This window comes from Oenanthe melanoleuca, chromosome 2, assembly GCF_029582105.1.
Source record: "Oenanthe melanoleuca isolate GR-GAL-2019-014 chromosome 2, OMel1.0, whole genome shotgun sequence".
NCBI lineage: Eukaryota > Metazoa > Chordata > Aves > Passeriformes > Muscicapidae > Oenanthe > Oenanthe melanoleuca.
Genome location: NC_079335.1, coordinates 122,375,222 through 122,386,875, shown reverse-complemented (window position 1 = coordinate 122,386,875; position 11,654 = coordinate 122,375,222). Strand labels below are relative to the sequence as shown.

At 34.7% G+C, this 11,654-nt stretch overlaps 1 protein-coding gene across 3 annotated transcripts in view; it reads left to right on the top strand.

The window, feature by feature from the left end:
• PHF14 (PHD finger protein 14) overlaps positions 1-11,654 on the top strand; it is a 157,793-nt gene that overhangs the window by 97,080 nt on the left and 49,059 nt on the right. For all 3 annotated transcript variants that reach the window (XM_056482924.1, XM_056482922.1, XM_056482923.1), the window contains exon 17: positions 7,665-7,782. In XM_056482924.1, the coding sequence (XP_056338899.1) occupies positions 7,665-7,782 (118 nt within the window). The remainder of the gene's footprint in view (positions 1-7,664; positions 7,783-11,654) is intronic.

Here is an 11,654-nt window from a genome sequence, read left to right as displayed (position 1 = left end):
AAGATGATAAAGACAGAAATTGCTACAAAGAAGGAAAAAAAGTGTTCTTCAAGGCAGATCAGACAAAAAATAAGATGAATTGTATCAAGTTGATTCAGCCAATAGAAAGGTTCTTTCTAATGATAATACTTACACTAGAGATGTTTGTTAGGGAAGTTCAGTAATCTCTGTTGCTGGAGGATTTTAAGGACAGACTAATGCGTTAAATACTGTTTCAAGTATTGCTGATATTTTCCTGGCCATGCTTGAAATCCTAAGGTGAATTCCTGCTGTATTTTTTGTGGTTTTCTCCCGTACAGCTTTCTTGTAGAATTTTGTTCTGTCTCTCTGTCTCTGTCTCTCTCTCTCCCATATCATTAGGTTGAAAGCCAGATGCTAACACTTGATGTTTCACCTTTTGAAATAAGTGTGATGGCAATATTCAAAACTATCATGGACTTTTCTAGTAGTTCATAAACAGTACCCCATTCAGTAGAGTTGATATCTGAACACCTGAGAGTGGCACTATAGGTGCAATCTTGTATTACTAGAATGTATTTCAGAAAAACAAATGCAGCATTTGGTAATGGCTTTTTAAATTTTACACCTTTCAGTTTGTCAAAGGACTTTTTCATTGTCTGTAATTGTAGCATTACTTTAATGCATGTCTTTGAGTCATTGTCTTCACAGAAGTTCTTGGTTTAAACATTAAAATGCTGTAAATGGAAGTTCTGCACAGTAACTATATTAACAAAAGCAAACACATCTGAAATAGTGTTCATGTCATTATATTCCACCTGTATATATGGGCCATTAATGAATTTTTCAAACTATTTAACAAAGCCATGTGTTTGTGTAGTTTTGCAGTAGTGAGAGAGACAAAAGTTAATTTCTTGCTGAAAGAAAGCTCTTCACTTACAGGTATAGTAAATGAAGTTTATTTTCAGCATTCTTAGAATTCTTTTTGTGTATGCAAACTTACATTTCAAAAACCAAATGATGTGTAGACTGTTCAGAAAAAAATCTTGTTTACATCGGAGTGACAGATGATGATAGTCCTTCCAGATTCTTCCTTACCCATGAATAATCTGTGTTAGATTTTTGGACATGAGGGGGTGTTTGGGTTAGTATTAATGTAAGGATTTTAATCAGTTAAATCAGTTAGGTGGCAGTTTTGGGTTTAGTGTAATAAGTTTAGCTACACAGATGTCTTTCAGATGAATGCTTGTTTTCTTTTGCTTTTTTGTGTTTTGCTGTAATTGATAGACACTATTTGTTTTTATTAATGCACTTGATATTGGATAGAAGTTTATGTAACCAGGAGATCAGACAATTTCCCATATCCAAAAGCACTTAGGAACCTTGCTCTTAATTGAAGATCAGTAAGCTCATCATGTTCTGTCAGGCTGTGTCCATCTTGCCCATGCATTGTCTTCTTCAGCAATAGATAGATACAAAAAACAGAATGCAGTTATCATCCCTCGTGTGATATAATCACTCACCTTTCAGCAATAGCCATGCCCTCTCTCCTCCAGGCATAACAGAGGAGAGTGATAGTCTACTCTCTCATCTACCATTGTAAACCACGTAGATAAGAGACCTCCCTTTGTGTGCTTGCATTGTACCCAGCATAACAGAAACTAGAATGGGACTTAATTACTTAGTGTAATACCATAGCATTAGCCTTCTCTTCCCAGAAAGAGTGTTTCATTTACCTAAATCAAAACTATGAAAATATTAGAATTGCAGAAGTCTCTGGAGGACATCTGTTCCAGCCACTCACTCGAGGCAGGACTGACTGCAAAGTTAGATCTAGCTTTGAAATTGGATGAAGTTCATTGCAGTTTAATGTGGGTGAACTTAGAGAGCCTTTCAGGATAACAAGTACCTGTGTATGAAGAGGCCATATAGTTGGGCTATATCCTGGTTTTTAATCAACAATTTATGCATATGCAGTCACATAAGAATTTTAATGCAGAAATGTGTCACACTCATGGTGGTAAAGTCACCTAAAACTTGACTGGCTTATGTGAGAAGACCTCTTAAAACTGTTCTGCAGAACAGAAACTGCAAAGTGATCACCAATTTTTGTTACGCCATTTATAGGCAAGGGAAAAAGTGTAGCAATTAGGAAGATGAGAATCAAGTTCTTGAATTTTATACTTAATAGAGTTTTATTATTTTGTCAATTTTTTATTTAAAAAACAAAGAAGTAGATAAGAATGTAGATCTTACATTTCAGAGTCTAAATATAGTACTGCATCACTCCTGGATTTCATGGTGACATATCACAACAAATGAAAGTAATTTATTTTGGAATTATTTGGGCTGAATTGAAGAGTTTTGGTGTAGAATGGTAGAATCAGATACAAAGTCAAATACTTTGCTTATTTTCACTTTGTTTCAATAAATGTCAGAAGCAAAAGATAAGTGTTCTGCACATATTCTGTAATGAAAACATGCTACAGTTTTGGGCTCCTCTCTCAGTAACTAGAATAAATGTACTTTTTGGACAGCATTAATAACAGTGCACTAAATAACTATACATTTATTTCACCATTAGATCTTGAATTGTACTGTTTAAATAAGGGCTCAGGAAAGTTGCTTCTCTGATGTGACATGTAAGAGTTGCTGCTGCAACCCACCACACTGTTCATTCCTGTCATCCAGAATGTATCTCTCCTGTGATCTGGATGCAGTAGGGTGCCACAGGAGCACTCCTCAGCTACTCCAGGCTGAAGTAATTCGTTTTGGTTCTACAGCTGGAATTCACTTGAGCTGCATAGATTTACTCTGGGGTTTTCGGAATGCTTATATGCTCCTTTTTATTGTATATCATACAGCTGCTAGTAAGAAACCAAGTGTTGACAGTGACTTACATGGTCATGGCTGGTTTTAAGCTGCTCATCTGAAATCAAGAGTGTGCTACAATTTAAAATTAACCCCAAATCATGTCTCTGTTTGCAGTTCCAGAGTGACTCAGCACTTGTACACTGGGGATTAAAGGAGAGGCAGATCAGTTTCTCAGATGTCTCTTCCTCAGGTGCTAGGAGCCTTTTGTCAGAAATGAGCTCCAAAACAAGCCAGCAAAGGATGAGTAGTTAAATCTACACAGGAGCTGCAGTAGCTATTGTGTTGCATGTCTCCAGCAAGTGGATGCAGGTACATAATGCATCCTACTGCAGTTCCCTTAAAGTTTAAAAATTCTGGATTAGCTTACTTCTGATTTTTTTTCTGACTAATTCTGAGTTTGTCAGAGTAAGGTTTATATGACAAATTCTCTACATTTAATGGTGAGATATGTATCAATGTTTTATATCTTTTTTTTTTTCCTTTTCATTAAAGTAAATCTTTCCAAGCTGTTGTGACAAATTGGGAGCAGTATATATATTTTGCAATTTTGTATTTTGTTCACCATGGTACCTTTTGGCATGACACTGCAGGCGGTGTGCAATGATGCGTACATAAGTGAGATTTTCTGTAGTCTCTGAAGCATATTTGGAAAGTTGTATTTAAAGATTAGCTTATTAATGTTGTGTTTCAGGGACATGTAGGTAATTACTTTTACAGCTATAGATGGGTGATGCTGTCTCGTGAATGCAAAATAGGTTTCTTCGCTCTGGCTGAATCAGCTCTTTGTGGTTCTCGATGATATTAACCAGTGACTTACAAATGTGCCAGTGACAGGCAGGTTTGTATTCACTGCTCTTCTGTAAATGCACAGGTCTTTTTCCCCAGTGCTTGCAGCAAGACTTCTGCAGGCCAACTGATAACACTCCCTCCTGTGCAGGTAGATGCAATGTAATGAAATTGGATGTGTGTGCTGAGCTTTGTAAATAAAATGAGATTGACCCCAGCCATTATCTCATTTATCTCATTTACATTGTAAAATCAGTGTCTGCACTATTGATTAGAGCATAATTAGTTAATTATGAACACGATAGGGCTTGAGCACAGCCAGCTGTACTGTAAAAAAACTAATAAAAACAATCCAAGGGCAAGAGCAGACAGAGATCACTCTATTAAAGACAAAGCAAACATATTTCAGGTATGGAAATGCCTAATCAAGCTTTCTTGTGGTGAAGAGATAGCTGACATGCACTCTATACTTCTATATGTAAAAATGTTTGGGTTTTTTTAAACTTTTTTATCATAACTACTTCAGAATTCACCTTTCTTCTTCACACTCCATTTTCTCTGTATTTAGTGGGCATGTATCTATCCTCATTAATTGCTGGAATGAGGAACACCGTGATTTTTAATTTTGATGCATAAAGTAATTTCAAGCTTGTTATAACAGTGATAGTAAGCAATTACCTGTCAGTTAGAGATAATTTAGGGGGTTAGGTTAGCTTGTCTTTGTGTGGAGCTCTGCTTTTATTTCCACAAAGTTTTCAGTACAGCACCTAACCAGGCTGCTGAAGGCAGCCCACCACTTAATTGCATTTGTGAATCAAGTGCTTCACCACAAAAATAGTTATCCACAAACAGCAGCAAGATAAAATATTTGCTAGTTTCAGTTTGAATGTGAGACCTTGAATGCACAAGGGTAAAAAATTTCAACAACCTGTAATATGGAGGAAGTGGCTTCTTTCCCTTCCCCTCCTCCCCATCCCAACAGTTTTGTTCGTGCTGTTAAGCCATCTTCAGGATGGAAGTGGATGATATTTGTAAATGATGGTGGCACATGACTCCTTTGCTCTGTAAATGATCAGAATGTGATGGATCTGTGAGTGCATTTACTGACAGGCTGTGAGACAATCAGCATGACTTTTTTTGTGACCCAGCAATTTCATTTTCTATAGTTAAGTCAAAAATACTCTGTATTTTGTGTCACTTTCTTATTTTCTGAATGTGACAGTGGGATTTCTATCATTTTTATCTTGTGAGACAAAGAACACAGCTAATAGTATACACTTGAGAGATTAATCTTGTTTCATTAGTGCCATTTTAACTTAGGTGCAACATTTGCTTTTGGAATTAGGAATTAAGAATGCCATTTATTTTTTTTTTCACTGTGATGTGTGTAAGCTTCACATTTTGTCCCTGGTCAGTCTCAGCAGACAATGATTTTCAGACAGCTAGAGCATCATTAACCAAGGTACAGTGTGTATTCATCCATTTTCCCAGCATCGTGCTCTGGGAACTTCAGAATCAATGAATTTCTGTTTTCCAGTAAAACAGAATCTGTATTCCAGTAAAAAGCAGCAAACATTAAAAAATATTTAGTATAGTTACACTTTTATCACCATGCAGCTTTTTATGTTTTGATATATGAAAGTACTCATTTGCATTTCCTTAGCTGTGCAGATGAGGATTGAAGCTATTAATATCTGAAAACTTCCATAGAGATATTTTTAACTCATTCTAGGAAAATGCAGTTTTCCTTCTGCCAAACTAAACATTCTGAAGTGATAAAAATTAATGGCAATAAATATTAAAAATGTTGCACTTTAGAATGGTGCCTCGAGATCCATATTTAATTTCACAATGTCACGGTTATTTCGACCTGGCTTTGCAAAATCCCTCAGTGTATTCTGAGGAAACGTGGCTGAAAGTGCAGTACCACTATTCAGATACAAAATGGTAAAAATGCAAGAGATGCTAAAGTGTAATTTTAAAAGGGAAACATTTTCTTTTGAGCATAGACATACAAAGAAATTACTTCATAAAAAAACAAAGCAAAACCTAAATCAACAGTTTAAATCAAATGTAGGTTTTAGGATTAAACTCTGAAAGTACTCTTATCTAAATCAGTCAGAAATAGTATGTTTCTTTATTTTCAGTTACTTAAGAAGATCCTTAAGTTTACTATAAGGGGCTTCTGATAAGCACTGCTCAAGTGCAAGCCCTTACATGCATAAGATTCCAGATATAGAAATAGCTTAGTAAAAATATGCTCCTTTACAGATGAGAACATTGAGGCTCAAAGGAGGCTTAATCTTTAGCTGAAGGTCACATACACTGTTGGGATTTAGGAGTGTGACCTATTCCATCCCCCATTCTGAACCTTTTTATTATTTTAATACACGTTTCACAGGAAATAAAACTGCATATATTCCTGATTTTAAGTAATATTAGAACTATTCCGGCTTTAAAAACTGAGAATGGTTTTCTATTTTAACTGTTTTCTTTGTCATGGAGTTAGATTGAGTCACTTCTAAGCAATCTTAAAGATATATATTGCAATATGGTATATCTCATTTTCAAAAAAGGTATCAAAACCATGTCATCCAGTGTTGAATCCTGTGGATAGTCAGATTATTGCTTTTGATTTCTATTCAGCTGGGAACAGTAAATGCCATACCCTTACCAGTGCTCGTGTTGCCTGTGACTCCTAGCAAGCACAGCCTTGGCAATGAGGACAAAAGTATTTACTTAGGTTAACCAGTCATAATTGAAAACAGTTATTTCTTTTTACTGGGAGACTAATCCTTGGAGAAGTCCCATGAACATTGTTGTTCTGTTAATGCAGCAGTATGTTCTGTTAGTTGAATCTTCTTTCTGCAACCCACTTTCTGTTCTGTTGATAAATTATATCCCTCTGTCTTTGATCTGATGATGCCTATGCCATGCTATTACTGCAATTTTTGGGCATTTTTGTGTTTGCAGATGCTGTAGAGAAAAAAAAAGAGTGGCCAGGAAAGCAGAGAAAGAGAGTGCGAGGGATTTCTTTAAAATTTTTGATTTTTAAACATTTACTCTTTCCTATTTTTCAATATTGGCCTTAAATCAGAGTTTAAGACTGTTTAATGAAGAGACTGTTGAAAAGTAAATTTGAAAAAAACCTCCCTTTTCATACAAAGGAATACAGGGGGATATGCAAATAAAGAGAACTTCAGTAGGGTATATGAAAACCTCTGTTATTTGCTTTGAAGAAATCTCTTACTCATTTTGAGCCTATTATTCTGATTTAAAAATCCCTTCATGAAACACTTGTTCTACTGTAGCATGTTTTCTATTTGTGGTACATTAAAAGTAGGTTAACAATAGCTATGCTATATGTTTAGAGCTTTTTGTGTGGATTATGCGTAGTACTAAAAACTAATGAAAGGTTTATTAAAGAAGAACATACATTTGTTGTGTGTACACAGAGCACTTTTATAAGTGAAAGATCACAGTGAAATTGTTTTAAATTAATGCCCTTTCTAGAAAATTCAGTGTGAATGAGAAAATATTTTGTATATTTGTTTATCAACCACATAGTCTTGGTGTAAAAAATGTAATTCATAGCTGTAAATTATACTTGAGTTATTTAATATGTGGGTGAATTTTTCACATAGTTTTCTTGAAAAACTACATGTGCAAAACAGTGTATTAAAACTATGAAAAAAAATATTGTTACTGTCTAAAATTTAAATTTTCTGGAAATAAAAGGGCAGTGAATGACACTGAAGTATCTAAAAATTAAAGCAGTTTTTTTCATTAATTTGCAAGTCTTTGAAATGTTGTCATTTATATACAGTGATGACAAAGGTGATACATGAATGTCTGCATCAGGATATTCCAGATTAAGCAGAACCTACTTGAAGTGGCTGTTTAAAATAACCTCTTATATAAAATTGATTTTCTTTATTATGATAATGGATCAGGAAATCTTCTGCTGAGAATTGCAGGAAAGCTCAGTCTAAAATAGTATAGAAGTACCATTTAATATAAATATATTTTTTGTTTTTCTCTTGCAGGTGTGATGAATGCAGGCTTTGCTACCATTTTGGCTGTCTAGATCCTCCCTTGAAAAAGTCTCCTAAACAGACTGGCTATGGATGGATTTGTCAGGAATGTGACTCTACATCCTCCAAAGTAAGTTAATGCACCCTAAAAATGATTGAAGTATTCTGGTTTCAGGAGTTTTTTACTTTGTGTCCGAATTTTTTTATGAATTGCTGTGCATAGGTTTGCTTTGGGAGAAGGTCATAAAAGAAGGATTTCAAATTCTCTTTTAAACAGATATGAAAAACCCCAGAGTGTATGCAAAATGGAAATATTCTTAATCAGTAAAGAACATTTTACTGTCCTAGTTAAATGCTTGTTTTTGGCATTGTGGTCTCTGTGAGAAAGGTGTGAGTACTGATACTATATCAGCATTGGTAATACTGACAAGAAAAAGTATTTCAGGAGTACTACAGAATGCAAACCTTTAAGGAGAGAGAAAATATATGTTCTCTAAACAAAGGAAGATGATTTGAATTACTAAATCTTTTTCTTTCATTGAAAATTCATATGAACATTATCAATACCTTGTATTGATTAGCATGCCTTGTTCAAATATAACATTGTAAAACTGGAACTACATTTTTGACATGGATTAGCTGTTTAATAATACTGAAAGTAATAGTATTCTTTCAAAAAATAAAGATTCTGATTATTTGTTTGTCTGCACAGAAGCTTCTTTAGCACTGGCGTTCTTTTCTATCATCACTGTAATCTCTGAACAGACACTTTCCAATTGATTCCATAAGTGGATTTATAAATGCATCCTCAGTGTAAAAATAAAAGAGTATTCTAAGAGTCTTCAAGATTTTTCAGGTTACTGCCACTTTCTTTGTATTTTGCAGAATCTTTTACCTAGTAAATGCCTTAGTATTTGGGTACACAGGGACATAGCTGTGATGAGATGTTCTCATATGTTACCTGTCAGCACACTTGGATACTTGCACTCTGTCATGTGTTTACTTTTATACAGAACCTTCAGGGAGTGGTATCATTTTTTGGCTTGCTAGTGTCCCTTTCCAATTGCACAAATATGTTATTCAGTTTCCCCCTGGGGAATTAATCAAATTGTTCTTTTGTAAGGAGGTACAGAGACAGACACAGGAAATTAGCTGTCCACTACAGTTTGGACATCAAGCAGTCTTTCTTGAATACCACTTACATGCAAGAGACATTCCAAGAGTGAATTAAAACTGTTATTGAATTTCTGTCACCAGGTTAAACTAAAATGGGGTCCTGATAACATGAGTTAAAATCTTGTATCTCTCGTAGTCTTGACTTCCAAATAAACAGAAAAATCCATGGGTTTATAATTTCTGCTTGTGGTTTCCTGGAGATCAGTACACCATGTATCAGATACAATGTTTTAGCTACTTTATGAGGTAAATTAATTATAATGGACTTCATTTCTTGCAGGGTGTGCATTAGTTTTAAGTTGTGTTGGAAAATTGAATGTTTTAAAGAGTAAACAAAATTTTTCAGTAGAATGATTATACGTTTTGTGTTATCTTAGTGATTACTATGAATTTTAAAAATGTTCTTGTGTCTGATTTTCATTCATAAAGATTTTTAACGAGTAAATTTAAATAAAGTCTCTTGGACTTTCAAGTACAGGCAATTAGAATTGCATTTAGTGAATATGTAATAAATATGAAAGATACTGAAAAACTTGTCTTATGGGGACTCCTTGTGGTTTTGTTTAGTCACTTTCACAAAGCTTTTCCAGAGAGCTGTGCAGAGAAATTTCTCTCATAAAGCTATATTACTCTATATGTTCCTCAAAGCCTTTTTTGGTAGCTTTTTTCTGTTTTATCCTATGCAGTGTAATAAATTTAAAAAATATGGTATCAAGTTAAACTCCTTACAGCCGTAATGTGAGCCTGTTTTTAAAGGACTAGGACACTGTCTTATACTTCATAATTTCTTGAATTTCTTCATAAAATTCTTTGTTCTACATGGTTTTAGGATTGTGTGTTTATATCTGTGATTTTTCACAGCCAGGAGGAGCTGGTATGATAAGGCTTTTTCTACCCCTCCTCAGAGGGGGTGGTCTCTCAAATGTGTGCTTGGAGCTGAGAAGTGAACATGTGTAGAGAAAGTTGGGTCATTTGCTGCACTCTGCCTGACCCATGGATGAATTGCAAGCCTAAGCTACTGATGATTTCAGTCTCTCAGTCACTCACTGCATCCAATTTTTGATGTGTCACTGGGAAGTTGCTAGTATGGATTATAGCAGCAAAATGGGATTTTCTGCTTTTGCCAAGGAGACTATTGTTTAGTTCTCATTCTTTTGACTTTGCTCATCTGTTTTGGTCCAGTTTAAATCACTTATAATACACATTTTAAAATTCCCCAACAGTATATCTTCACTAGCACTATAGGGTCTTGAAAATAATTGGTAGGTAATTGACACTATTTCAATGACAAGAGAGATCATAGTGCTGAACTTTTAATGGCTGTTAGCTTTTACTTCTAGTTATGAAATTCAATTTTAGATGTTCAGGAAAAGTTGCATTCTGCTGACAGCGAATAATGTTATTTTATTTTCAGATTTGCCAAGCACTTGCAGGTGTCAGCAGTACAAGGCACGTAATTTAGCAGTAATAAACATATGATTAAAATTGTTATCTAGCACGTTGGACATGCTACTTCCATTTTGCTCATCCCAGTTGCAGGACACTCCAGCAACTGTGCCAGTTTTTCCACCAGCGTAGCATATTCCCATATTACCCTGCCTGTCAAATAATAGACAGACAGTGACTTTGCTGTAGGGCATGAGGGCAACAGCTTCTCTCTGGTAATACTTGCTGTCACTTCTTTGGAATGGGTGATGCTCACTACTAAGGTCTGACAAGCTCTCTCATCTCAAAAACAAAAAAAAAGATTTTGTTACATCACATGAAAGCTGAAATAAACTTATAAGGTCTCCATTTCTGTAACACTGTCCATTCACCCTCCAAAAGGATTACAGTGCTCTTTCAGGATTGCCAAAGAGCAATATAAATCATGAGTTTCCTGGTAGTTTTTATCAGTGGTATTCAGGCTTAATATAGACACTTGTTTCAACTCATTCTAGTTGAATTTAAGAAATATAAATGAAACGTAAACCAAAATAATTCACTATCATGACATGATAATATTTAATAGGAATAAATGTGGCCTGACCATTTTTTTGTTTATGTACAATGAGATCTTTCTATGAGGTCTCTTTATTATTAGATGTGGGCTTCCTTCTGCTGCCTTCCAGTGAAAAAGTACTGTTTGAAATGTCATCTCCAATTTTAAACTTTTGCAAGGACCAAGGCAGTAAGGAGTTTAAACATATCATCATGGTGGTTACTCTGACCATGCTAGTTAAGTTTCTATCTGCTCATCTTTGCATGTTATCTGTTTTGCAAAACACTGCAGAGTGTATGTGTCAGGTCATTATTTGAGTACTGCAGGATCAGCTGCCTCATCTCTAGACTTCTGTTTAGTTTCCTTTTATTTCATTTCTTTACTGTACTGCATTTTTTCAGTGGAAATAAATTGTCTACATATGTCAGCACAGAATTCTCATCTAAACCCCTCAGGAAATGTTTTCTGGAATTGCAAATACATAACATACCAACCCTGGAAAGTAATATATTTTTGTACACATTTTGTGTTCAAAAGAAATCATGGGTGATTTTGCTTATTAGCCAGGTAGAAACATTTCTTTGGGTCTATTTTGTTTTCACACAAAGAATATGCAAATGTATTTGAGCATTACATTAATGTAATGCAATATTACATTATTGAATATATTGTTTGAAAAAATATTTTAAGTTTAAAAGAATTTTTAATATGTAAGATGTGTTTCAAATCTTTAAATTTGGTCAGATGATAAGAAGAAAGTGCACAGTTCAATTCCTGTAGTCCCTGGAATTTTATTCCAATCAAAAATAAGGTTGGTGATTAAGAAGGTCTGTGAGGAGTGCAGA